Below are 27,246 nucleotides of genomic sequence, written 5' to 3' on the forward strand. Positions count from 1 at the left end.
AAGGCTAGAGAGTATCTCGTTCTAAAAAGCATCACTCACTGTGTAGCAGAAGCCAACTCTCATGCAGATGACCTTACTTTGCAACTGGAAATACTTCAGTTGGCTCCAAAGGGTCTGCTTAAGACACCACTAAACCCTTTGATTAACAGCTGCTTCTCTCTTTGCAGTTCCCACACCAGCACACAGCACAGATATATCTAGGTGACATGCAATGCTACCTTTCCGGGCTCCCCACAAGAACTGTTCACAGATAATACTTCTGCTTGCTCACTTGTCTCCTCTCATGAATCATGCCATCTTTCACCTGTACTGAAGAATGTACAAGGTGAGCAAAGAATTAGGAGTTCTATAGATACCTTCAGATGCAGTTCTCAACAAATCCATCATGACTGAGTCTGCGCCTTTTGTGTACACCACCACTTTGTTGGAGATTGGATGCCGAACCACCACTGACATCCTTTTCCGCAGTGAATCAAAAGGCAGGATATGCAGAAGCTGAAACGTTAAAGATCCCAGACCTGCAAAGTCCACAGTTACTTGATCTGGAGTCCTAGACTGTAAAACGCATTTATAAGCCCTGGCAGCATGAACCAAAGCAGCTTCATCTGGACTCTCAGCTTCATAACATAGTTTAGGTAAGGGAGATAACTCAATAGATGACACAGCACTGTTGGGTTCACAGCCAGCTCCATTCACCATATCTAGTTCCTGAGGCACTTGGGAATTTTCTGGGCTGTCAGTATTGTGAGGTTCACCAGCCCTTTGAGCAGCTCCATCCAAAGCAGGTGAGGCCAGTTTCATTCTGAAAATAGACAGTTTTCTCACAAAACTATTGGGGCTTTCAGATGATGACTCCTTCACACTTGGAAGTGGGGAGGAACTCAGTCTCCGGACTGACAGCCTCTGGAACATTTGCCTGATATCCTCAAGTGATTTAATAGGCATCCTACCCAGTGAAGAGAGTCTCATCTGGAAAAGAATAGTTAGAGAAAGCATTTATGTTAAATTCTTCGTATTTTATTATATTAAAGAAGGACAGCTTCCAAACTATGTATGTTTCTTAATGAATGCAGTATTTTGAAATTTACCACAAATTTGACTGCCTGTATTAAAGATGGGCAGTTCAACTAAACATAAACACACGAGTATACTAAACAGCTCCTGTAGGCTGTAAAAACACTTCAGGTCTGAAAATTGGATGTGTTTCAAGTTTGATTCATGACTCTACACAATACTTCTTTTTAAAACTTTCAGTAACGAAAAGAGTTAGTATGACATTGTAACTTTTAAAAGTTGTGGCAAACTGAACTGAACACTTTAATCCTTGTTCTGAATTAGAAGATATTTGTGAAGAATAAACCAACTCCATACCCCTCACAGTAACTAGCTGCAAGAATCGCTAGAAACACAGTACCTTATCAATACTTTTTCAATGTTTTAAATTAAAGGTCAGTTCCTCTTTCCTCAATGTTACAAAATAATTGGCTTTCTGTTACTTAGAACAGTTAGGAAGCTGACAGCTTACAACAAAGGAACAAGGCATGCAAGGCTGACTCCTTTGTCACTGCTGTTGAAAAGCTAAGAATGAGTTACCAGAAAACATGTTCTTTTGCCACTGAAAAGCATAAATTAAGGACAGACTCTGGCTTCAGTTCTACCATCATTCCAGCAAGTTGTAATGTGTCTCCGTTCAACATCATGGAAATAGAGACTAGGAACATCGCCCCTCCCTAACGCGACACTGAAATTTGCTGTTGCCTTGAGCTCTTTCATTCATGCTCTAATTGTGACCTCAGAAACCTCGTGCCACATTGCTCTTCTCAACCTTCCTACCAGTGCTTGGAGATCTTCTACTGTGCTAGCAAGTTATTCAGAAATATCTCCGAATATTTCTGAATATTCACCTGTACACTCTCACCTGTATATTTTTCTTCATCGCATTTAAGGAATAGCTAACTATAAACTATGAACTCAGGTGCCTCATCCACACATGGACCTCTAGGCTTCCTATGACGCTTTCTGGGAATGCTTGGAAGCACAGTAAAATACCAGACTTATTTATACACAGGAGGTACTTCATACCCTACAGGATATGTTTTGGGAATGTCTCCAGCCATCATTGTAGGTTCACTGCCTAGATGGACGCAAAAATCTAGTCCTTCACGTGCCATTAATATTTTTTTCAAAAGACAAAGTCAACAAATGGAAATCACCAAAGAATGGGGGAAGAAAAGCTGTACTTGAGAATTATCCTGCAACACAGTCAAAACTGGTAAAAAATGGGGTTATGAAAATCCCACCCTGAAAAAAACCCAAAGATTTGAAAAAAATAGTAGTATCTTTAAATATAAAGTTAGATTGTGTGCTCTGAAAACAACAAGTAGTCACTCCAGGTTACTGAAGCAGGACAGTCTAGCAAATGCACCGTCAATTCAAGGTGAGACCAGTTTCTGTCACACTGTAAAGCATTTTTTCTTCAGATTAATACACATAAAAAATTGATCTTCCATATTTTTGTTGAAGCTCTATTTGAATAGTCAGGGAACAGGGAAGAGTGTTCTTAGTTCCAGTATTCTTGGAATCTCCTGAGATTATTCTTATCTTTCAGCCAAGAGTAACCTATTTGTAAAGGTAGCCTAAGTGTTGGTGTATTCTTAAAGGAAGCTATGCCCATATCTAGGAAAAAACCCCAGATTATAGAAAAAAGTTACAATGGCAATTCAATCTCAAAATTTGTCTTGTAAAAGTTATGAACAGTCTATACACAGAAACAAAAAGATGGAAGCCAAGTTACCAACATTGTTTTATACATTAACTCATTGCACTCTGTAGCTTTAGAGTAATTCCCTTCTTTTTCTAACAGGACAAACTAAGAGGATAAAAGGATAATTTTTTTGTCAGTTAATTGTTTTCTTCCTTTTGTAATCAAACCAAAATGGAGCTTGGTTATTTGTAAATATGGTCAAATAGCCAAAAGTGAAGCCTTCTTACCTTCTGACGAGGCTGATGGGGGACTGAAACCACAACAGTATTACAGATTGCCAGAGCAAGAAAGAAGTCAGTGATGTACATTGTCTCCAAAGTTAACTTGCTGCTAGCTTCTTCTGATTGTTGATAGGAATGAAAAGAAATTTGACTGAACTTCTCCAGCAGCTGTGTGTCTGGTATAACATCCGTTTCCTATTACGAAATGAACAATGTCCATTAGGTTATAAGATTAATCTCAGTCTCTGAAGGTTAAATCAGTTACAGAAGAATGAATGAACAACTTCCCTCCTGTGCTAAGTTATATACTAGGAAACAGAGAAACACTTCGGTGCTTTCACTGCCTTATGCTAGTCTATTGAAAATGGAAAACTTCATGCCCAAAGAGGTAAACAGTAAGGTCTTAGTTCACAGACACTTCTACAGAGATTAAGTATGATGAATGCTATTTAGACACCTTCAGGTACAGAAGCAGAGTTTTTGCCTCTCATAACCTCAAATAAATATTGATCATCTAGATATTTCCTATTAAAAACAAAAGAAAATCCTAGAAACTTCTTAAAATAAAAGAACAAACTGTTATTAAGATGAAGCTGGCAATTTCATCTGGAGTGGTCATGGGCTCACAGCAGCAAGAACCAAAGCATACACCTTCATGATTCAATGAGTATCTGCAATTCAGGTGCAAATAGGATGCTGCCAAGCCATCATGACAGGCTCTGATTTTGAGGGGAGAGAGAGGGGATTTCTTAAATGACAAGCACTCTTGATCAAATGAGGCTAAAAAGATACTCCCTAATGAGTTACTTCAGAAATTTAGCATCAAACCCAACAGCTTTTACTTACAATGGGACTGCTGAAAGCCATGTGTCCTGAGTGGGGACCACCACCTGCTCCATTTTCCCTTATGAATGCAGGGTAACTACCAGACAACTGGTTCAAAGACTTTCTGTTCAAAGGTTCACACACAGCTCTGCAGCTGTGCCTCTGCCATTTTGACATATGTGTTGAAGAGCCACACTGACAATCAACCGAATCCTCATGCTCTGAATCCATGTCTTGATAGGATTCCAACCTCTTTGCTAAGGAAAGGGAAACAAAATTATTGTTCCATGAGCAAAAAGAAACTTGTCTAAAACACTGCCTAAAGGTTCAGGAACCAAAATTTTACAATAAGGAATTTAATATATAGTTAAGAATAATCCACCATTAATCCACAACCTGTAAGAAGCCATCACACTGACTTCCTGTTTGGGACACTGCACTTCGAGACCACTATTCCACTGGACTGAATCCAGAAGAGGAAGCAAGAATGAAGTTTCTAGACAACGTGTCACATGGAAACAATAAAATTAGCTGGAGTCACACAGTCTTCAGAAGGGCACACTGATGGGAATAATAGTCTTCAAGTGAAGGGCAACTGCACCACAGATATAAATGCGGTTCTATGCCCCACGAATCTAGAACGGAAGGTCAGTGCTGTAAAGAACCACTATAGCAAATGGAAAAACTCCTATGCTATCATGTGCTTGATCAAGAACATACCCAAGTGTTTACAATCGAGCTCTCAAACAGCGTTTGATGACATGTCACAAGTTGAAATCTGAATCCAGAAAGCACTGGATCAGTGTACACTATTCAGGTTTCAACGTTCTACCTCTCACTGTGAAAACAGCATGCAATGAGCATACACTAGCAGTTCAGTACCTAAATTCCACAGACAGCACGGAAAAACTGTTTTGAGGACTGTGCGTTGCGTATTTATTTCATTGAAGTATGAATACAAACAATGGCATCCTAGGAAAAACAAAACATTAACACACAGACTTATCCAGCAACACCTCTAATTCCCTATTTCTTTCTTATTTCAAGTGGTAGCTACTGTACAGGAAAAAGTGAAAACTGTGACATTATTCTGTTTTATGTAAACATAAAACCTATCCACAGTTCAGTCCCCAGCTCTGTTGCTCAAAATGAGATGGAAATAGGTTTGTTATGTCACTTGTGAGTGCTTTTCCTCCTAGCAAAGCACAGGAGCTTAGCTATGTTCCAGAAATGAGGTACCAGATTTGCTACCCTGTTAGGTTTTCTATATTTTCTGTTGTCTTCTGTTTCTGGAACATAAATGAAAGAATCCTCTCATCTTGCCATTCTGATGAGCCAAGGAAAGCAGAGAGACCAGAGCTTATACCTTCCTTGGGAGGCCATCTCCCTATTGTCAACATGAAATTAGTAACGTAATTCTTTCAAAAAACAGATAGATGGGAATGTAACAAACTGCGGCTCTCCACAACTACCAAATACAATATCCCATATGAGGCATTGATACCTTTTACTAGAAAGCAACACCACTGACTTATTTTGCAGAGGCAGGTTTGGACAACATGCCCATTCCTTTATGCTTCTGGGCTGTTGAGAAGAACTGCATGCTCTGTCTGAAGTAACATGTGGCACCTCTTGTAAAACCAGACTGCTCTAGCGCCATGGTGCAAGAGGCACGTGTGACTTTAGACAGAACACCGCATGGGGGCACCTATATGGAGGACTATACTGAATCACAGGCACTGCTGTTGTGTGCTTCCCTCATGTGCTCCCGTTACCCTGGGTCATAGATATAAACACGGAGATAAATGTCCAGACTAGGTGGCTTGTATGCAAAAGACTGTACTGTGTTGCACTGCAACTCTTACCATGTGTAGCAGGAGCCTTGCAAGCAGCAGCTCTATGCAACTGAACAAATACAAAGCAGGGCTAAACCACAGGACCTACCAAGGTTTCATAAAGTGATTTTCAGGGCTCATATAATTTCTGATTTGTTAGGAAGAAACCTGTGCTTATTCTCCAGGAAAAAACCAGGGTGCAAGAGGAAATAGTTATGAACAGAACTAACACACTAATAATTTTGGAAGATAACTCTATGTGAACTACATAGAGAAGCACATGTAGACATACTTTCCCTGGCACACTGAGACCTGAATCAGCTACAGTTGCATCATTCACACCACTGCTTGGTTTCTCTTCTGAAATACTTTTCCTTCCTATAGGAAATGCTCTGAAAATACATTCTACTTCTTATCTAAGTTGTTCATTCACCAAGTTTGAGACTTAAAAATATTTTTTTCTCACTTTGCTGTAGTCATCCTTCCCAGTACAATCATGCAAAGCTAAAGAATTATCTGGACAGCCACACCATAACATTTTCAAAATATGTGCAGAAATTGCTGTAAAATTTGTTTGCAACCATCTGGTCCTGTGACAAAAGGAGGGCTGAACTGATTCACTGCTGTGGCCAGCAGGGTGTGCCTTTTGCTCGCAGTTGTGAGCAGCTCTATCTGGCAGCAAACCCACCAATACCACAAAGGGGGTTTATTACACAGCTGTGCTTCACATGTCCACCTGTCAGCACCTCCCCTTTGATCTCATATGGAATGCTTGCATTGCCCACCAGCAAAAGAGCAAAGGTCTGCAGCCGCTAGTACTTACACATGGTAACCGTAATAAAAACTCTGTGGTTTTATATAATTAATAAAATAGCTAATTAAATAATTCGTGTCACTCTGCCCAGTTTTCTCTTGTGTCTGGAGTTGTATCTTCTCCTGGCTCCCATAAGGCTTCAAGCTGGCTCTCATGGTATGTATACTGAAAGATGGTACACTTTTAGACAATAAGATAGCAACTATCTGTTAACACCACCTCGTAAATTTTTGGCTAACAATAAACAGGTGTGTGTAAGATATAAGTAAGACTACAACAGTCATTTTTGATGGAGGTACTTATCTTTGCATTAACACACATATGGACACACGTGATTGACCTGTACCTTAAAATTACTGTTAAGTAATGTATTAATACTGTTAAGCATGTAATGTTACTGTATCCTCAAGGGCAAAAGTATGTTGAATTGCAGCCTTAAGATATACTATATAAAGTTGGTACACTGCTATGTCAGTCAACAGTATGTTTAAACCCTAAAATGCTACTTAAGCACTGGCACTCTAGTGTGGGGGAAAAAAAAAGAGAGGAAAGACTAGATGGGCAATTTTCCAGTGTTCTGGGTTCTGAATATTTCAAGGAGAGAAACAAAACATAGTAGTCATGATTTCTTCCAGAGCAAGTAAAGGATATTACATTCATGGTATCAAAATGGTATCATGTTGGAAAAATGACCCATGTGAACACAGCTTTAGTGTCTTACCATTTTCCTCATGGCAATACTCCTGTCCTGCAATGCTGCATCTCCGAAAAACCATTTTATTTTCAGTGAGGGTTCCAGTCTTGTCAGAGAAGATATATTGAATCTGGCCAAGGTCTTCAGCAATATTCAGTGCTCGACACTGAATAGTTGAATCTGTTTTCTCATGGTAAAAATCAATATCATTCTGTATTAAATAGATCTGTCCCAATTTGACAATTTCAATTGAAACATAGAGAGAAACTGGGATCAAGACCTGCCAAAATAAAACATGGGGATTAAATAAAACCAAAGTCTTCGGCCAGTTACAAACATAAAGTAGCTCTACTGAAGCTGAAGAGTTACTCAAGGGTATAAATGAGATCAGAATATGACCCATGTTCAAAACAGACTAAAGTTACCTGTAATAAAATTATCATCGTCCAGAACATATAGAACCCTGCTAATACTGGAGGAACCGATTTCCCATCTGGCTTGGGGATGTTAATAAAAGGTATTTCCGAATACCTAGTTAACCAAATTCCATGGCCTTGAAAACAAGAACAAGATAAAGTGAGTCAGTTGTATGTAAACTGTATCACAGTTCAGGGTCGTTGTGGTACCTGTTACACTCTGCAGTCCTTTCTATGCTTTTAAACTACCATTTTCTTTCTTATTTTTTTCTTCAACAGGAACCCAAATATCAATGCATAGAAGAAATACCTTACATGCATTTCTATCAACAGCACATCTATACAGCATATCTCAGAACTAAGGAAATATTAACTACACTTCACAAACACTTCTTTTCCCCAAAAAAACCCCTCTGGCAATTAATTGCTATCCTTGCTTGTTCAGGTTTTAGTCTACCTGTGAACATGTTATCATTATTAAGTATAGTCTGAAGAAGTATTTTTAAACATATTTTAAACACCTTTATGATCTGTCAGAAAAGTTAGTATGTTCAGATATACTCAAGGTCACCATTTAATCAATCCCTAAAATATCAGATCATTACAACTCTAGTCACGCTAGGTCTCTCACCTCAATGTGTACATCACACATTATCTGAAAAATCCCAAGAGAAAGTAGGAGTTCTGAAGAGCAGTAGTGAGAGAAAAGAGAAATCAACCAGAGAAACAGGTTCCAGACCTAAGAACTCACATCAGAAATATAATTCTTGACCACATCCCAGATTAAACATGACAACATGAACTAAAACCTGGCAGCATCCCCAGTTTTTAGGGAATTACACATGGATAAAGACTGACAAAATGAATCAACTCCAAAACAAAACACTAAGCTGAGAGAAGAAAATAGTAGGAGGCTGGTGATTCTCACTTACCTATTGCTCCAGTTAAACACATCAAAATTAGAAGTAGAACACACCAAAGAATATCAGTGTTCACTTTTCTTTCCAATTTACTGCGCTTGTAATGAGGGCCATTGTTATTCAGCATGGCTTTGGTTTCATGACCTGCAACCAAAAAACAGGTTGATGACAGGTATCAGAACCACAAGTGCTTTATATTTCTAAAGCTCTGGGAAACAGAATATTTCTATTGACAAATATTTGAACAGTGATTATAAATACGAGCAAATTAATTTCTCATACAATGCATGAATTCTGTTGTGAAGAAAACTGAACAAGGTAAATCAAAATCTGTCATGTGTACATTCCTATAGAAACAACCTCATTCTTGATCCCTCTATATTATTTCTAGTGTTTTCTACAAAATCCTACACCTCTGTTACAACTATCTGGCTGGATACATCATATTGATTAGTTTAAAAACCTCTGCCCTTTGATGTAGAACACTGAAGAACAGCACTAGCTTCAGTTTCAGATAAGAAAAAAATCCTAAGCAAGCCAAGCATTTCCATGTTCACTTCAAAACCTGGGTTTACCATTGAAACTAATAGTTAAGGACAAGGGCCTGTTCACACACAACAGATCTGTTCTTCCAGTAATAATTAGGCATATCAATTTTTTACATTGTTAAATCAGAAGCAAATTTCCCCCAGACATGAGTTCTTAACATTTCTAGCTACAGCTGCCTTTTGCTGGATTCAAGCTTTTACTCTTTCAATTCCACTTTGCATGATACTGTTTTTTAGGGCACATAACCATCTTGTGTGCAAGGCAATCTGTGAAAGCCAGGGTGGTTCACTAACCTGCATAAACCACTATGCCTACAACAGCTTCTGTGTTTCTTACTGTGCATCCTCGCAGGAGTAAGTTTTCCTTGCTGAGAGCCACTCGATCCTTGTTTGAATGCTCACTGTAAAAAAAGCACATCACGTCAGCTGTAGGACTCCAGCAGTTACAGTCAGGCTTTGCAAAACCACTGGGGAGTAGATTTCCCAAAGAAGCTGCTAGTCATTGACCCCCATTCTGACATTACTGATTGGACTTTTCAAAAGAATGGAGTAACATGCAAGCAGATCACCCTTGAAAATCCAAGCATGAAGGCACTGCATTACAATTTTCTTGTGTTTATAAGCCCAGAATTTGCCAGCTGTCATATGAGAAGTAGGCAACACTATTGAAAAGAGATCCAAGACAAACACTGGAAGTTTGAAACCCTATAACTTCTACTTGGATTACAAGCATCAGAAAAAATTTGGAGAAAATAGAAAATATGTTTAAAATTCCATTTAAACATATTGAGAGCATATGTGGTGACTCCTGTGGTATACTTTCAGTGCAGGCAGGCCCACTGTAAGGGTGTTTCCTCAGACTAAGATTTATATATATTTATTTATCTTCTCAAATATCTAATGTGTCAGTGTGCAAAGGGAAGAATATAGACATAACTCTCAAATCCTGAAAATCAGTTACCCCATAAAACAGCACTTTGTTTTCCTGCCGTCTACAGAAAATCATAAACCTGTAATAATCATTGCTGGGGTTGGAAGAGACCTTAGAGATCATCTAGTTCCTTAAGGTTCCTTCCAACTCTAACCCTGAAGAAAAACCCTAACCCTAATCATGAGCTAAACCTGACAAAAAAACTAGAGCTAGGCACAATGGTGAAAAGGAGTTTGATCAAGTGATTGATGGTTAAAGAAAACAAATCAGAGCAGGAAGGGAAGCCAGTCCTTTTGATTTCCAAGTCTGAGCAATGCAGTTTGCCCAATCAGGCCATGCTCCAGATCAAATACTGTAGAGGTCACACATTATGAAGGGCAGATTTGAAACACCTATTTCAAGTATGAAATACACAATTGCAAAGTAGCCTGAACTAAGATGTTAAAAATATTCAGTAGAAAATAAAAAGCATCAGTTCACAATCTGCTACTCAGAAAACCCCTCTGGAGCTCTGTCTGTTGGGCTGCACTCAGAAAGGTAGTGGTGCAAACTGATTTCTATCTATATTGTTATTTTTTAAAGAAAACATCACAAACTCTCTGAAAATTAGTAAGAATGACAAAGCAAAAGACAGTAGTTTAAAGAGCCATCAAGCATACTTACACAAAGCCTCGGAATCGACTGAGGTTGTTGTTAGGACTTTCACACTCTATTCTACTGGAAAATTCCTCTGGATCAATTTCAGAGACCTAAAGCCACAGGAACAAAAAAAAAAAACAACCAAAAACCAGAACTCAGACAAAATGAGATAGAACTTAAAAACATCATAAACTCATAGGTTCAGATACTGCTGTCTTTGAAACTGTAGGTTGTGGGTGGTGTTGATGGTCTCCTACCCTGCATAAATCAGACTTACAAATCATAGAACGACTTTCTAGTAAATATCAAGCCCTGACAAGTATCAGTTGCATTGCTGATATTCTGAGAGCACTGGAAAGGAGAAAATGGGTGGAAGAGTAAGGAAGAAGAAAACAACAAAACCAATAAGAACATCTAAAAGGAAGAGATTTCCCATAGGTTTTTTTCATTATATGGAAAATAAAAGAAAAAGAAGAGGCACTGTCTTCTCTGCAAGCAGTATTTCTTGCACACAGGCATTTTTTTCCTAGTACCATGACCAGGATGCCATCTGTACTAACACAAAGAAAGCAGGTAGAACTTTGTAATGATGTTTGAGACTTACGAGTACCAAAGAAAAGGCTGTTATGAAAGGCCAGAGGTACACGTTAATGAGAAAAGCCAAGCAAAACAAAATCCTGTATTAGTAAGAATGAAGCATGACAAGAAGTAAGAGAAAAGCCAAAAGGCCTTATTTTTGGAATTACCTGCTGTTGCAATTTAATTTCAGTTAATGGCATATGACTATGCCTCTAGTCTCCAGTATAACACAGGCTAGCCACGGGTATAACTAAGTCATTTCCAAACTGAGTACCTGCCACTAACTCTTTGGAAAGAACTCTTTGGAAGTTCTACTGTTTAGAAAAAACAAACACACAATTCAAAGTTTCAAACTCCCAGGTATAATTCTCTGATTCACAGGCGTTACTGAATACATCTGCATAATTACAGGTTTCTGAGAAGGTTGTACTCCCACAACCATGTGGCTTCACACTGGCAGAATAGCAACTGTGAGCTTAAAACACGACCCTGTAAGTAGAATTCGAAACTCAGAAGACATCATATTATTAGCAAGTACTTTGTTGGCTTGCTAAAAAAATTTTTACTATGTTTTCCTGTATTGATGTATTGCACTGTATTAACCTGAAGTTGATTAACTCTCGTGGACAGCACATCATGCCTTTGTTATTACCAGACTCACTAAGTAATGGGACTTAGAGACAACTTCTCACTTCCTCACCACTGCTGAAAATTCAGAGGCAGTTCAGGTAATTTTAACTCCAGAGGACTAATCAGTCTGTTGTTATGGAGACAGCACTGAGTCTCCTTGCTATTGTTTTCAGCATGGTGTTTCAGCAGCAGAACTCAGTACCAAGTGTGCTGAAGACTGCAGAAATGACACGATTCTTTGATCTTTTGATATTGTCCCCTTCCTATTGTGCCAGTCTCCAACATTTTGACTGCTAGGTATAACATTAAAGTATTGTATGGAGTAACAATATATTTGAAATACAAAAAAACAGTGAAAGAGAAGATAATATCTGCTCTTCTTTTTAGATCTTTATACAGCACAGAAGTCCCCTCTAAAAAACTCAAATTTCTCACCCACAGCATGCTATGCACCATACTTGACTTCTTGACATTTACCTGAATAGGTAATTTCACCGGCTTGCATTACTTCAAACAGATCTGTCTTTCTCAGGGTTAGGTGAACACATAAATATTTTCTCCAAAACAACTCCAGTGACAAATTATAACTGTTACCTAACAACTTTGTTTTCAGATGCGGACTGCTGAGCTATCATGAATTAGGCAATGTAGAGGGTTGAGCTGATTGGGTTTTTTTAGTTGACCATCTGTCTTGTCAACTTTCTTAGGTGACTAGAAACACACAACTATCACCTGCTCTGCATATCCTTTCACCACCTGTCTCTGCTTCAGATTGGTTTCTCCATCAAGGCCTGCTGTTTCAATGTAACAGATCCCATCCAGGTCACTGGAATATAACAGCACCATGTCAGCAGGAATGATTTCATTCCGTGAAAGCCGGACGAAGTCTCCAACATTGACATTTTTCCAGCATTCATCTATGTATTTCTTCTCCTTCCTGAAATACACAGAAGAACAGTGACTTTTTACAAATGCATAATCTAATCTGAAAGTTCAGACAAACACACTGGAACTAGAAAATGTCTCAAATAACTATTTATGCTTCCAACCATTAAAAATCTCTGATAAGATAGTGCATTCAGCTCAAGCTGAATATAATTACAAAGAATCAACTCTGGAGTCCAAGCCATTTTTCTGGGAATTACATTCAAGACACCCTCTGAGAATTATTTTAGCTCTATTTAAAATTCAACACACTTGCTTCCTATATATTTATCATTCCAAGAAAGGAAACAATGTTTTCAGTATTTCTCTTTGGGCCTTCACTTTTTCTTGCAATTATGCAACAAGAACAGCTTATTCTCTTCTGATAAGGCCTTTCAAAAATGTCTGTCTCCCAAAATAACAAATATTTACCAGTAAGGAAAGAATATTCAGCAACAACTTCACTGATGCTCTGAATATAAATATTTGTATTTACAGAATTTTAAAGGGGTTTTTTTTGTCAATTTTTGAACGTAAGGTTCAAGGCCAGATTGGATGGGATTTTGAGCAAACTGGTCTAGTGGAAGGTGTCCCTGCCCATGGCAAGGAGGTGGAACTAGATGATCTCTAAGGTCCCTTCAAGCATTCTGTGATTCTGTGAAGGTACCAAGACTCTGTAATACTCAGTGAAGTCAATAAAAGCTCATGCTTGTCAGCATTGAGTTTGAAATTCTTTATTAGTATGAAATATCCAGGCATGAAGTAAATAAGTTTGAACCGTTTTCAACATTCCATTTATAGCTGCTGCTGTGTTCTCAGCTGAGATTAAGAATTTTCCTTTAATGTATAATCACAGCAGTTCATTGCAAACATAGTGAAGTTTAGAGTGGTAAACAGGATGCAGGGTAGAAAGCAACAAAGAGTGCTTGAGGAGTTAGCCAGAGGCACATAGCAGCAGGCTAATGCAATGTGGGTGGATGAAACACAGCTACAGTGACTGCTACAAGGACTGCGCAGGTCTGGAGTAGGTTTTTGTAAAAGCTATTACTGCCCTCAGTGACTGCTTTGTTTCCTGCCTTGCATGGACTAACCCAACAGCAATGTTTAAAGAGAGGAGCACGTACTCTCCACAGTCTTCATTTCTCAGTCATCCAGACCGGTGTATGGTTTGGGCTGCATTTTCATTTTGAAACAGAAACAGACACTCCTAACGACAAAGAAAATATCAGAAAAACATTTCCTGTATTGAGCTTTGCACCCATACTTTTCAGACCTGCATTATCTGATAGTATCCCTTAGAAAATACCTGTCTACAAACAGATGGCACAAGGCCCACACATTTAACCACTGTAATGATGACAGTTTCTCCACTGAAGATAAGGAGGTGTTTATATTGCTTTCAAAGTGCAAACAAAGCAAAACCAGGAAGCAATAAAAGCTGACAAAAATTAAAGTGATATAATGCACAACTGTTTTCTCCTTAAGATGCTCATCACTAGTCTTCTAAGCAGATGGAACACTGGCACAATGGAAAGCATGTAAAACTTAAAGCTACAGCCATGTCTATCAGAAGATGGATGGATTAAAAAAACTGCAGGAATCAACTTTTCATACCAGTACATCTCCACTGAAATAAAGACAAGAAAAAAAAAAAGAGTTGAAGGAAAAAGTTCTAAAGTAAATTAACAAACTCCAAATTAATTATAGAGGTAAACAGAAAAAGGGTAGGAAGAACTGCTGAAACACAATATAAATCTCACTTACTGAAGGTATGACTTAGGCTTTGATAGCTGCAAATCTGCTGACAAAGTAAATCTATTCAGGAGACAGAGATATGAAAACTAGTAATTTTTGTTTGTTTGTTTGCTTAGAACTACCCTTCAGGTATAGAAAAAACCTAAATCAGCATAACTTCCTGTGTAGGCCAATTTACCCCACTATGAAGGCCAAACGAGTCCAATTAGGGTGCAACACCAACCGGAGCAGAATGCCCTGGTCACTCCAAAACAGCAACCTTTTACCTCACCCTCCAAACAGGATGGAAAGGATTTGAGAACCCATGAGGACAGTGGAAGATTACTTCCTCAGCCAGCTTGCATCTAGAAGAGTTAGAGAAAGGGTGGAAACAGAAAGGTAAGCAAGACAAAATAAGATCATAAGCGACGAAAGCAATGGCATCACTAATGCAGTAAGATAAAAATATCAGGTGAACAGTTGTCAATTTCTGTCCCTGACTTCCACAGGGATTTTTCAAAGTGAATTGGAATTTCCAAAACCATAGAAATATTTGGAAACTGTAGACCTTGTGACAAAGCAACCCTTTGATTTATTCTTGAAGAAATTATTTACAAGAGATTAAAAAAAGTACAAAATACCAGTACTCTCACATCCCTGTATTTTTTTCTAACTACTATGCATTTCACAAAAAAATACAAAAAACTATTTGTCCATGCTGCCACTGTTGAGACTAGCCCACAGGTGATGGAAAATATTTCCTCTTTTAAATCACTACCTGTTTATTGACCATTAGACTGAAAACGTATGATGCTTCTTTTTACTTGATTGACTTGAATTAGTCCCACTTTCTTTATGCCAGACTGGAGTCTGGGAGAGGAAAGAAAAGCTAAAAGTAAGGAATAATCTTGTAGAAAGGATTTTTCTTTACAGAGCTCAGTTCCACAAAGAAAAACTGATTATTAAATTATGTCTGGATTCCAAATATATACAATGATTTGCATAAACATGTATTTGGAAAGAACAGTGATTACAGCACATCTACTCGCAAGGCTTGCAATGAAAAAGAAATATACTTGAAGAGCTCTGCAGAACAGGGAAGAAGAGAAGAAAAACATATCAGCCAGCAACATCAACTATCCTACTTCTGATGCAGCAGGTGGATCATGCACATATTCTCTATCCAGTTCAGCACAAAGTCTAACAAAAAAGTGCAGCTGCCTTTAGTGGTAGGTCAGCAGGGAACTAAATGGATTTTTCTGTCATAGTCACCTCACCACTGTTCTACTAAAATGACATGAGCTACACGATGTTAACAAATGCTCAAACAGAAATGCCTTTATACTTCATGATTCATAGCTATTTAAATGAGATCCTACTACTTTAGAATGATAACTTGCTCAAAATGCACAAGGACTTGATAACTATTTAACATCATAGCAACAATTATAAACTAAACTAAAATGTACATTAGCACATCTTACTGTTTATTGATATGTTTTACTACTCCACAAGTGAAAAATGAGAAAGGGGAAAAAATTCTAAGCAATATTATCACATTTTAAACACAGAAATAAACTTTCCTGGAAAAATCTGCTTCAGGCTCTGTGTATTTAAGACCAAATACAATAAATCTGATCCATCAAATGTATACAATCCACAGCTCTGAAAAGTAGCAGGTTGAAAACTCTGAAACTATGGATGTCAGATATTTGCTATAAGCAAAAGCAATTAAGGAGTAGGGGGTGGTGTCGGGTTTGTCAAAAAACAGAGAAACTAGCATCTAGGTGCTCAGATAGACCTATCGAGGCACTGAGACTGTCATGTTTTGTCATGGAGAACAGAGCACAGTGAAACCGGGTTTTATCATGAAAACCCTTAGCTTTGTACACAAGCAAGCCTCACAAGAGTTCAAGATGCAAGGATCATTGGTCTTCCTGAAAATGCTTCATCATACAAATTATCTTCAGGTACAAAAAGCTGGCCTACCAGCTTTCAGGCATGACAACTATTGCTTAGTTATGTTAGAGATAGCAAGAAGAGCTGCTATATTAGGCACACAGAAGCCATGTAGGTGTCAGTATCTAAAGCGTTAAGTAAAAGCACAAACAGAACATACAATGTATACAACTTCTCCACATGAACAAATGCATAGCAAGAAAATGACTGGAAGTTGTATTCAAAATTACCTAGCTGTTCATCACGTTTACAATTACTATGTTTGATAAAATGCATGCACTGGAACAAGGGATTCTTGTTAAAAAAGTTAAGAAATTCTGAATCCTAATGTGAGATTAATGGAAGTTTAAGATAAATCAGCTCACGTGTAGTGAGCAATAATTTTTTGTACCAGTAGCATTTAATTCTCCTGAACCATGCCTCTCAGCTTATTTTTAAAACCAGACTAGACTATATAAAATACTTCATGACAAAAACTAAGGAGAAAAAAAAGTTACAAAGCCAAAACATTTAGAAGCACAATAAGGAATTTTCACACAGGACTAATATGGCCACTGATTATTACACATTTTTGGTGAAGGGGGAAAAAAAAATCAAGCCAGAACAGAAGATCAGAAATTAATTCTGTTTCATTAACACTGGTATGAGATTACGAGTAACACAGAATCTTCAGGAATATCAAGACTGAATACTTCAGCTTTCTGGCAATGAATTCTTTCAGGGTACATGACAATTCATAGCCAGAAATAATCCAGCTTCTCCCTTAAACCTTCTCTGCAGACATAAAAAAGAAAGAAAACACTTATCTTCCCTAATAGCCCAATTTCTTACTTGTTTTGAGCTCAAATTTTTATAGGTTGAATAGAATGTTTCTGGAAAAGCTGCTATATATATTTGTGTTTGCCAACAAAATCTGTTTGGCTTTGCTTTGTGGTATAATACGATAGTCCAGACTTTTATGGTTATGAGTTAGTTCATAATCTACCAAGAGAGTGTGGCAAATGCTAGAAAGCTGGAGATTCCATCTGCTAACTATCACATTACATTTAATAATTATGTAGTACCAGACTGTAAATACGCTGCATGGGCTAATTAAGGTTACCTCTAGAGTACAAAGTTTAGGGTTTGGCATAAACCTAAACTAGCATATTGAGATTTTAGAAAAGCTTGTTTTCCCTGTATTGCCTTCACTAAGAAAAGGTGTGTCTTTAATGAAAAGAGGAAGATTTAAATGTGGTTTCGTACTACAGCAACTACAGTACATTAAGTGTTGAACTCAATCACTCCTCTCCAGCACCTCTCCAGGTGCTATTTGTGATGGCTAGCACAACACATTAAAAGTGACATTTTCCAAAATACTTGTTTCCCTACATGGAAACAGAGCATGCAAGAAAGAAAAAGGGTTCACTATACTTCCTTTATCTTTGTATTTTACATGCTCAGAATATCCTTTCATGACAGGTATAAAAGAAAAACAATTATGTGGGCAGCACCAACATACACTAAAAGAATTTTTTGCCAGTTAATTTAGAATATCATCAGTTTGCATTCCTATCCTTTTATTATCCCTGTATAATAACTGCCTATCAGCAAACCTCTTGCCACTAGTAGATTCCACTCCTGACTTGCACCCACAGTCTGCAATACTGCAGTCCTGCACGGTCAAACAGATACTAACATTTGTACCAAACTGTGATGCACTCAAATAGAAAATTATCTCATTCTGCTTGGGCAAATGTTATTACATTGTAAGTACAATATGATACCATTAATGAGCGATAAACTAGCAGCCTCTGAATTTCCATGGTGCTTACAGCCATTTTAGAGGAACTAAAAATACACCTTTCAAAACAAATGCTATGTACAACAATGCTTAACTAGTCAAAGTAGCTTGGTTAACACAGTACAAACTCATGCATGAACACGCCTCAAAGCATAATTTTTTTCAGTAAATTTTACACTAATTTGATACCCATTTAGCAAAACTGGTGATTGAGACTCAACTAGACCCTGAGCGACCTGATCTAAATAGCCCTGCTTTGAGCAGGGGGTTAAAATCAGATGACCTCCAGAGACCTTTCTCAAATTATTTTATGATTCTATGAGTATTCAGAAAGTAAATCAAAAGAATTATCAACAACTTCTCACATAATAGTCATAATCAAATAACAGCAATATACCATACAGACAGTTGCCTCTTACCTGCTATATACTTTGGTTAGTAAGTTGTTTATCTGTTTATCCATTTTGTATCTTGAGTAATCTTCCAAACCATCCTTCACTGCAATAATTGTCAGAACCCCTACCAGAGGTAGCATTGTAATTTCTTTTTGGAAAGCTTCCACCAGAGGAACCCAATTTAGGACAACTAGAAATAGGAAATACAAATTGGCAACTCTGAAACAAAGAGAAAACACAGGAGTTAGCCGTACTAGCAGACAGTGATACTTATTTCCCCACTCCACGCTATACAGACATTTAAGTTAACAGCAATTATCTTTTCTTCATCCCAACTGCAATTTAAGAATTAAGTATTCAGAACTCTGTTTTCACTCTCCAGTCAACAGATTACTTAGCTGCACTGCTGCTTAATATACATGACCAGACAATGCAGAAACCAAGAATTTTCCTTTATTTTCAAAACTGTCCTCCAGGCACAGGTTTTCTAGTAAAGCACTGGCAAACTTCCACTCTCTCAAATTTCCAGGTCTTTTAAACTTAATTTTATCATCTCTCAGGGGAGATGGCATGTCTTAAAAAGGAAGCCATCCTACAACCTTCCTGCATAACTTTACAAATCAGCAGTCCTCCAAGCAGAAGGAAGATGAAAAAAAACTGGCAAGAGAGATAGACATGAAAGAAAGGGAAAAACACATTTACAGGAAATGAATTGAAAATCCTACTGCAGATTGGTATGTGGCAGTGCTCCAAGAAGAAGAAATAGTTCAATAGTCCAAAGAATTGAATAAGTGGAAAGTACATAAGCTAAGAAGAAAAGGATTAGTCCAACACTGATATTTAAGACACTTTGGCCAAATAACACATATCTTTTCAGAAATGATAAGCAGGTCAGGAGGAAGAATAATTTTTGAACAGAAAGCAACACACACACATTTAAATAAAAAGATTCCACTTCAGAAGAACTACCACAATCAAAAAGGAGTTAATTACCTGTGAAATTGTTCAAATAAATTCCGTGGTAAAAAATTCAGTAAAGTATACTTAGTAGTCCGTATTTTGTTGTTCATGTATAGTTTTGATACTTTTTCATACTCTTCTTTAAAATGTCCCAAACAGGGTATCACTATCCTATGTTTGCCAGTAGTTTTTGATGATTGATGGCACTTGCTACTTGAATTGCTGCTGCTGCTTTCCCTGCCCTCTGCTGATATCAGTCGCTGCCAACGGTATCGGGCCCAGCGGATGGGATCTGCCATTGCACCTGGAAGGCTTTATAATCCAAGGAATGTCGTCTACCTAGAAATGTTTTAGAACACAGCAAGTTACATAACAATTCTATAAAGGCTTTTCAACTAAAAAGTCACGGTTACAGTTTTGAATAAGCCCAGAGAAAAAGTGATTTTCATATTTCGACTAAGGAAAACCAACCCAGACAGTCAATAGGTTATGTGAGGCCAGGAACTTCAGCTTCAAAGCTTGAATTTCATCCACTCTTTTAGGATCCTAGAGTTTTATTACTCTGTTTAAAATGCACAATTGCTTTTTAATAGCAGTCCGTCCACCAATTTCTCATGTTACAGTATTAAAAAAGCAGACAAGATGCTAATTCTGCAGGGAACAGCATTTTCAAATGCATGGCTACTATACAGTCATACATATGAACACTGATCTGTACACACGTGGAAGAGATGCTTCAATTCATTTACACTGAGCCTGAGAACAAGTCTGAAGCTTGAAGGGTAGCAAAGTCTTCAAAAATGTTTAGGTACTGTCGAATGTGCTGCTGGTGGAGTCCATACATGGCTATGAAGAGTCTTCAATACACCTAGAGCTCTTAAAAACTAAATTAACACAGACCCACCTACACTGAAGTCAGGACTGAAGCAAAGAACAAAGAATAAAGTATTGAAAATTAAAGACTTTAAAAAGATGACTTCCTAAAAAGAATAACAAATGTTGGCAGCTCAGCTATTAAAAAAAACCCAAACATCTACATTGTGGATAACATTCTTAAGTCTTGGCCATTTTGAGAAAACACCACTTCTTCACAATCTCTGCTGTGACAACTCAGTAATTTCTGACAAACAGATCTTATGCAGTGAGGGACCTTTTCAAATAAATGTTTGTTTAATTAAAAGTGTGCTGAATTATCAGGGAGAGTTTTAACATGATTTCTTCTATTAAATTTATCAGACTCTCTCAAGGTTCGGTCTTTAGCATGAATCATACAGGGTGTGTCAATTAACCACACTTTTGCTTGAAACAATAACTCTTTGCCCAGTAATCTGACATATCTCTACATATTGTTATAATGTGCAATGTCCTTGTGGAAAACTTAAATAAGTAAATGCTGCAAATTTTTTCAGGATGCCACAAGTGAGGTATTTGAGAGCAGGTTAGATTTGTAGTGAAAATCATGTTTGTCTTCATAAGACCAAGCAAACAAACACCCGATATTGATGATGAAGAAGCAGTAAAACAAACTCTTTCCAAAATTCCCAGGGCTAAACGGAGTGCAGAAGTTTTAAATAGCAGATCCTGCTCATTCAGTGAAAATTATACAAGCTAAATAACCTGTGTAGCTAAAATACACCTGAAAAATTTCAAACTCTCCTAAATTCTAGGTCTTTTTGGTGTTCATAATTTATTATCTTTTTTAGTATTTGATACCCAGTGACCACTACTTAAAAAAAAAGGGGGAGGGGGCACAGCAGAATGGAAGAGTACTGGACATTTTAACATGACAACATTCTTAAGATGGACTTTCTCACTACTAGATCTGGAGCTAAAGGTTTAAACTGCATATGCAGTGTTGCAGAAGAGCAGTCACCCCTCACCACATACACACCCTTGATCCCTGACACAGCTCCAAAACCGCTGCCCCACCCTTCCTCATCCTTATTCAGAGAAGCAGAGCTTAGAAAGGGACAGGAAGCATCACATTCGGTTGTGTGCACTGCACATTTCTGTCAGTATCCCCAGTATTTTAATGTAACAACTTTTAAATAAACTTTGAAGATTGTATGGACCAGAAATAACTAACATGAACCTACCACACTGGAAGCATTGTATGAGAAAAAACAAGTAATCTTCTATGATCAGAAAGGTGAATCAGACAATTAACCAACATCTTGAGAAAAAAGTATCTGGACCTCAGACTCTGCCACAATGCCCTCTGACTCACCTGGAACCTGACAGAGCTACTACCTGCAAATGATTTTTTTTTTTAAATCATTTGCATCACCATTTTAAAATAGGATTTATGAGGTTTCAAACTTCAGAAATCTCTTTTGCTTTTTTAAACTATTTAGAGTCATTTTATTCTTCTTCCTCATTAAATTTGGTTCAGAAAGTAATGAACACCTTTTCTTTGGTCAAAAGGAGTTTCATCAACTTCATGTTAGATATTATCAAGGATTAAGTTGCCGAAGATCAAATAAAAGCTGTTTTGAACAATTTTTCTAAGAAATCCCTTCCCTTAAAACATTACTTGACCCTCTTGTTATGCTATTTTTCATTTTAAATTCTTGAGTTCTCCAGCTAATGTGAATTAAAAGTAGTAATAAAAAATGGTAGATAATTCTTTAAACACTGGCAAACGACCCACAAGATGAGTTATTCTGAAGAACTATTTTTAGAATTTTATTTAAAAAAATGTTTATGTTTAAAAAACCCAAGTATAACGTTCAACTATTTGAAAACAGGAAGCCTAAATGATCACATGCCAAGTTTTGAGGACAGTGTCATACAAGCTAGACCAACCTCATTTTCATACTATAAACTCAAGTGAATACTACTTGATCTTGCTGAACGGCAACAGATGATACAGAGGTAATTCAGGATGTCTTACACTCAAAAAGAAAAGTTTTTGTAGCAAGCTTACTAACATCATATGGTAATGATGAAATGTGGAAGGAATTATCTGATACTGGACACATTTGCTTTCTCTCTATATCAGTTCCCTCATGTACTCTGATTGCTTCCTCTTCATATCTGAGATATGAAAAACTGGAAGGACTAGATATGGTTAGCATGAAATAGCTGGCTGTCATATCTTTGTTAAAGCAAGGCACAGCAGTGTCATTTTTACCACAGGACAGATCAACACCATATACTATCCATGTTTAACCATCCTATATCATAATAAAAACAGCCTTTGGGAACCTTCTGCTAGTGGTAATACTGAGAAAACTCCTTCTTTAAATGGTCTGTACCCTGAAAGAAGGGTCTTTCATCATAAAGCCCAGTATAAGCATTCTCTTGCGTGTGTATTTCATGTCCATAATTTGTTTTCTTTTCCAATTACTTGCCTTCCATTTTCTCTTATAAATTCTGTCAGCTTCCAGTTCTGCAAAATATCACCTGCATATCTGCATGCACAGTTTTGCTCCTAGCTTTCCTGCAGGGGGACTGAGCTGAGACAAAAAATTCCTTAATTCCAGTTACATTATTGGTAGCCTTTTTCAAATCACGGACCTCTCCCATACTAGATCATTTCTTAATATTGTCAGCAAAACAAACGTGTAGATAATTTAGTCTATGTTTATGCTCTGGAACTGCACCTTACTATTATGTTGTGGTCATCTGCTCACATGTCACTTTAAGTGCCTTACCACTTACCTTGCCTTCTCCTGACCACTTCCTCCCTTCTGACAACATCCTTCTCTTTTGTTATGATCTCCAAATAGCTAGTCCTCATTCTTCTTTCAGAAAATTCTTTGTTAAATACACTTAGCAAATGACACTTTTGACAAGAATGTTTCTCAAACCATGTTTATGGTGTGTGTTTCTATTCTGTTCCTTCTCAGGCAATGTGCAATAGGCCTTCTGTGTCATCTGTGCTGATTTCCAGTAGGAAGTAATAAATCAATTCTTAGCAAACAGAAATGCAATCAATAAAATTGCACTATCTTACCTGAAAAATGTCTACAGCACCCAAAAGGGAAGCAATTCAGACAGCGCATCTCCCCAGCAACATCCTTTTCTTTGCTCTCCATCTGAATATTTCAGGATGTTCTCCAGGTCTGAGGTTCTGGGTGGCCAGGGAAGATTAAAAATGCTGACCTAGATGCAGGTCACACTACACAATGCTATGGAAGAGTGGATCATCCCTGATCCACACAAAAGTCCCATTTAAACATCGTAGTAAATGTTACTGTGCAGGTTCATTAGCACTTGTGTCACTACACTGACAGAACTATACAGGCTAAATGTTAAAACCTCCTACTAATCATCTTTTAAAACTCAGAAGCTATTAGACAATGGAGAAACTTAAGGGAAGCAGGCCCTGAGGATTAATTTACACTCTGAAGAACAAGTTCATCTCTTCTCCTAAGGTTTGCTACTTTCTCTGTAACATGCGATTTCACAAATTTATCATGTGTCTTTGCAAGCCAACGTGAAATAAGCAGAGACACTCTAATATGCCAAATAGATCTGGATAAGACTTGTGCTGCCAATTCATGGGACAAGCAACCACGTATTCTGAGTTATATTTATAAAGGGGATGCTAAGAACTCTTGAATTAAGAGTGGAAGGCAGATGCTATTATGAAAAGTGAATTGCTGTGGCACTATTTTGCCATGCACTCCTACCTACAAAGTCTAATTTAGTATGGGCAACACTGAAAACCTGCAAGCTTTGAAATGCCTTGGATCTTGGAAAGGAAATTTCTTGGCTCTCAGCCATCGATAGCTGTTCACAAGTAAAAAACAATCAGCAAGCTGCATAAAAACCCAGGAAGTGCCAAGGCCCTGACACAAGACAATAGTAAACCACACATGCAGTAGTATTGGTTCATGTGCTACAGTATGGGAGCAGTATAAAAAACAAAAAAAATCTCCTTCACCTTGGGTAAAATTATTTAGGATGCCAATCAGATCTTGTACCTACAGACACAACCAAACAATGCACTAACAAATTTCAGATGAGCTATGTATTTCTGCTCCAGCTAATCAGTTCCAAAATAGAACTGAAGGCTGCTGAAGAGCGATCCTGTGTGCAAATATTAAACCTCCTTTTCTTCATTCACGAGAAAAGTTCTGCTTTACACCCTGTTCTCATGCGCCACATTGGTTTCAAAATTGTAAACCAAAACCTTCCAGGTTAAGTGTCGCTCTTTTATGACCATCTTTCCACCCAAGTGTATCTTTAGCTTATGGTCACGCAGCATTTAATCACTACAAAAGCTTTGGTATGTGTGAAATTCACATTAATGTCACAGTAAGACTAAGGTGTGGGCCATGTTAAAAATTTATACTGGTGTTCACATAATACCGAACGATGTGATTTTTTTTGTAGCAGTGTACACTCCCTATGTTATCATAAATAGTTCTAAAGGAAATGGATCCATACTGGCATTATTGCTGGTTTTTAACTATGCTGATTTACTCAAAGGGCCCAAACTCTGTTGCGTAGATGAGGTCTAGGGTACTTATTGAAATTTATACTGAAAGTACCTGTTACAGCAAGAAACTGTACTGGAGTTCCTAAAATCCTAGATTAGGTCTCTGACTGGTTTTTCTTTTCTTTTTCTGGTTTTCTAAGACACCTACACTATCAGCTATTCAAGAGTTCCAGAAACTCCCAAGGCATCCACTGAGGTTTTCAGGTCTAGTACTCTAAGGTTAGTGAATTTTTGATAAAACCTACTCTTGTATAACCTCAGGAATACAATAGGGTATTTGTCACAGAGCAATAAAACCTGCTCACTGTTTGGGGATATTTTGAGAGGAATAACCTGTGAATCCACTGTAACCACTAGAGAGTTTCTGCAAGACAGCAAAACATGAATCTTGAGATGGTTTTTCAGGCCTGAAAGTGAGAAGTGACCTACAGCAATTCAGGGCTCAACTATAAACGTGTATCTTCAAAAGTTTTATTAATAAAAATGAAGCCAAAATATATAGAAACCTGAAAAAAAATGCAAGGAGTTAAGAACACTCAAAGTCTGACCCTAGTAACCCCAAAACTATTTAAGACACTATAGTATTAGTGCTGTGAGTAGCTGAACTGAGTTAAAAGTTAACATTGAATGGAACAGCTCTTGCTTCTACCTCCTGCTCTTATCCCTCCTTGATAATCGATCTGCTACTTACTGAACCTGGTTCTCACTGATCTGCAAGACCTTTTACTAACTCAAAGACAATAACATTACTGGATTTCCCAATCCATTGTTACAGCTGTGAAAGCACTTGTTGGCACAAGCAAAGTGGGACAGGAATGTCAGATTAGAGTGACTATCTTTGAGTTCTTATGTAGAGCACTTGGTCCTGATTTTAGCCTAGTTTTCATTAGAAATATATATCAGCTCTGGCTATTGCCTTTGAAATTCAGGTTATCCACAGCAGTGGCAAGTAACAGAAGAATGTGATCCTTGCCTGTCAGTTCTACCTTTTGCTCCTGTAAACCATAATGCCCACAGCCTAACTGTAAAGATTCAGTCTAAAACAATGGCTTCAGACCAGCTTTTGGGGTACACAAGAGTTAAGTGATTTAAATTCCACTCTGATTTTAGGTAAACCATTTAGTGCCTCTCTGCTGCAAACCACCATTTATGAAAACAGGAATAATGACAATTCACTTCGCTCTTGGTGATGACATGAAGACAAATATGTTTTAAATAAGAGGTTTCTCAAAACTATGGTCATTGGTGAGTACTCGAATACTCTATACATATTGATCTAGTACTACAATAACAGTAATTTTGACATTAAAAGCACCTTTTTCTCCAGTAGCTGTATTTCTGACAAGAACTTTGATTTTTCTTTCCCACCTTCATGAATATTTTTTCATCACTAAGCCCAGTAACTATAAGTGTGGTCCAATCCTGTGAGTGCCCCGTGCACTCTGCACCCCTGGGTACTTCCCTGAAGCTCTAGGAATTTCCCTGTGACTCACATGGACTTAAGTCTACTTCTTTACCATAAATCTGTAAAGTACTAAAAAGCTTACACCTCAGTCACTACCACGAGCTATTAAAACAATGGCTTTTGTTTCTGGAGTCTCAGTCTTCATTACCTTTTCTTCTGGTCTGCTGCCAGAGCAGCTCAGTCGAGGAGATTAAAATACGCGGGGGTGGCTCGTGGCGCAGGGGGCATTTAAAGACATAAAGGCACAAATCGCCCTTGTACCCCGAGCCCCGCCGCCGCCGTGCTCTGCAGGGGCCGTTCCGGGCTCCTCAGCGCTGGCCCTGCAAAACGCCGCCCGGCTCGGGCAGAAGGGACCTCTCTCCCTCCGCCACCGCTGCTTCCACGTTTTCCCGCGCCAGGTCTCGGTCCAAGTGCCCAGCACCGGTGCTCCCCCACGGACCCGACCCCGCAACCGAGCCGCCCACCTGAACCCCCGCCGGGCTTACCGATGGCTCCGCGCACATCCCAGCCGAATGGCCGCGCCTGGCGCTCCCGCCCTCCCGGCCCGCCTCCTCCCGCCCTCGCCTCTTCCCGGCTCTGCTCTTTCTCCCCCGGGGAGTGACTGAGGCGGGGCACCCTTCCCAAAGCGGCTCCTTAGTACGTCCTACTGCTCCGCGAAAGGGCGGGGAAGCTTTGCTCGTTGCCGTAGGGTCCGTGGATGGCGCTTACGCATCCAGAGGTTAGTTATTGTTTTAAGGCTTTTTTTTTTTCTTTTTTCCCCT

At 38.3% G+C, this 27,246-nt stretch overlaps 1 protein-coding gene across 3 annotated transcripts in view; it reads right to left on the reverse strand.

The window, feature by feature from the left end:
• Positions 1–27,028, reverse strand: part of ATP10D (ATPase phospholipid transporting 10D (putative)) — a 44,621-nt gene extending 17,593 nt beyond the window's left edge. Inside the window, exons 1-13 of one of the 3 annotated variants that reach the window (XM_017804628.1) lie at positions 26,971–27,028; positions 19,605–19,910; positions 18,636–18,830; positions 14,762–14,839; positions 12,549–12,753; positions 10,632–10,717; positions 9,332–9,438; positions 8,502–8,633; positions 7,579–7,706; positions 7,181–7,433; positions 3,832–4,067; positions 2,992–3,180; positions 357–969 (exon numbers count right to left, since the gene is read on the reverse strand). In XM_017804628.1, the coding sequence (XP_017660117.1) occupies positions 357–969; positions 2,992–3,180; positions 3,832–4,067; positions 7,181–7,433; positions 7,579–7,706; positions 8,502–8,633; positions 9,332–9,438; positions 10,632–10,717; positions 12,549–12,753; positions 14,762–14,839; positions 18,636–18,830; positions 19,605–19,870 (2,488 nt within the window). In that variant the 5' untranslated portion in view covers positions 19,871–19,910; positions 26,971–27,028. Of the gene's footprint in view, positions 1–356; positions 970–2,991; positions 3,181–3,831; positions 4,068–7,180; positions 7,434–7,578; positions 7,707–8,501; positions 8,634–9,331; positions 9,439–10,631; positions 10,718–12,548; positions 12,754–14,761; positions 14,840–18,635; positions 18,831–19,604; positions 19,911–26,633; positions 26,682–26,970 lie in introns of those variants that run through there. The other 2 variants (XM_017804636.1, XM_017804647.1) reach the window with 2 other exon arrangements.
• Between the last annotated feature and the right edge of the window lie 218 nt (positions 27,029–27,246).

Source organism: Lepidothrix coronata, unplaced genomic scaffold (genome assembly GCF_001604755.1).
Source record: "Lepidothrix coronata isolate B3197 unplaced genomic scaffold, Lepidothrix_coronata-1.0 Scaffold0, whole genome shotgun sequence".
Taxonomy (NCBI): Eukaryota; Metazoa; Chordata; class Aves; order Passeriformes; family Pipridae; genus Lepidothrix; species Lepidothrix coronata.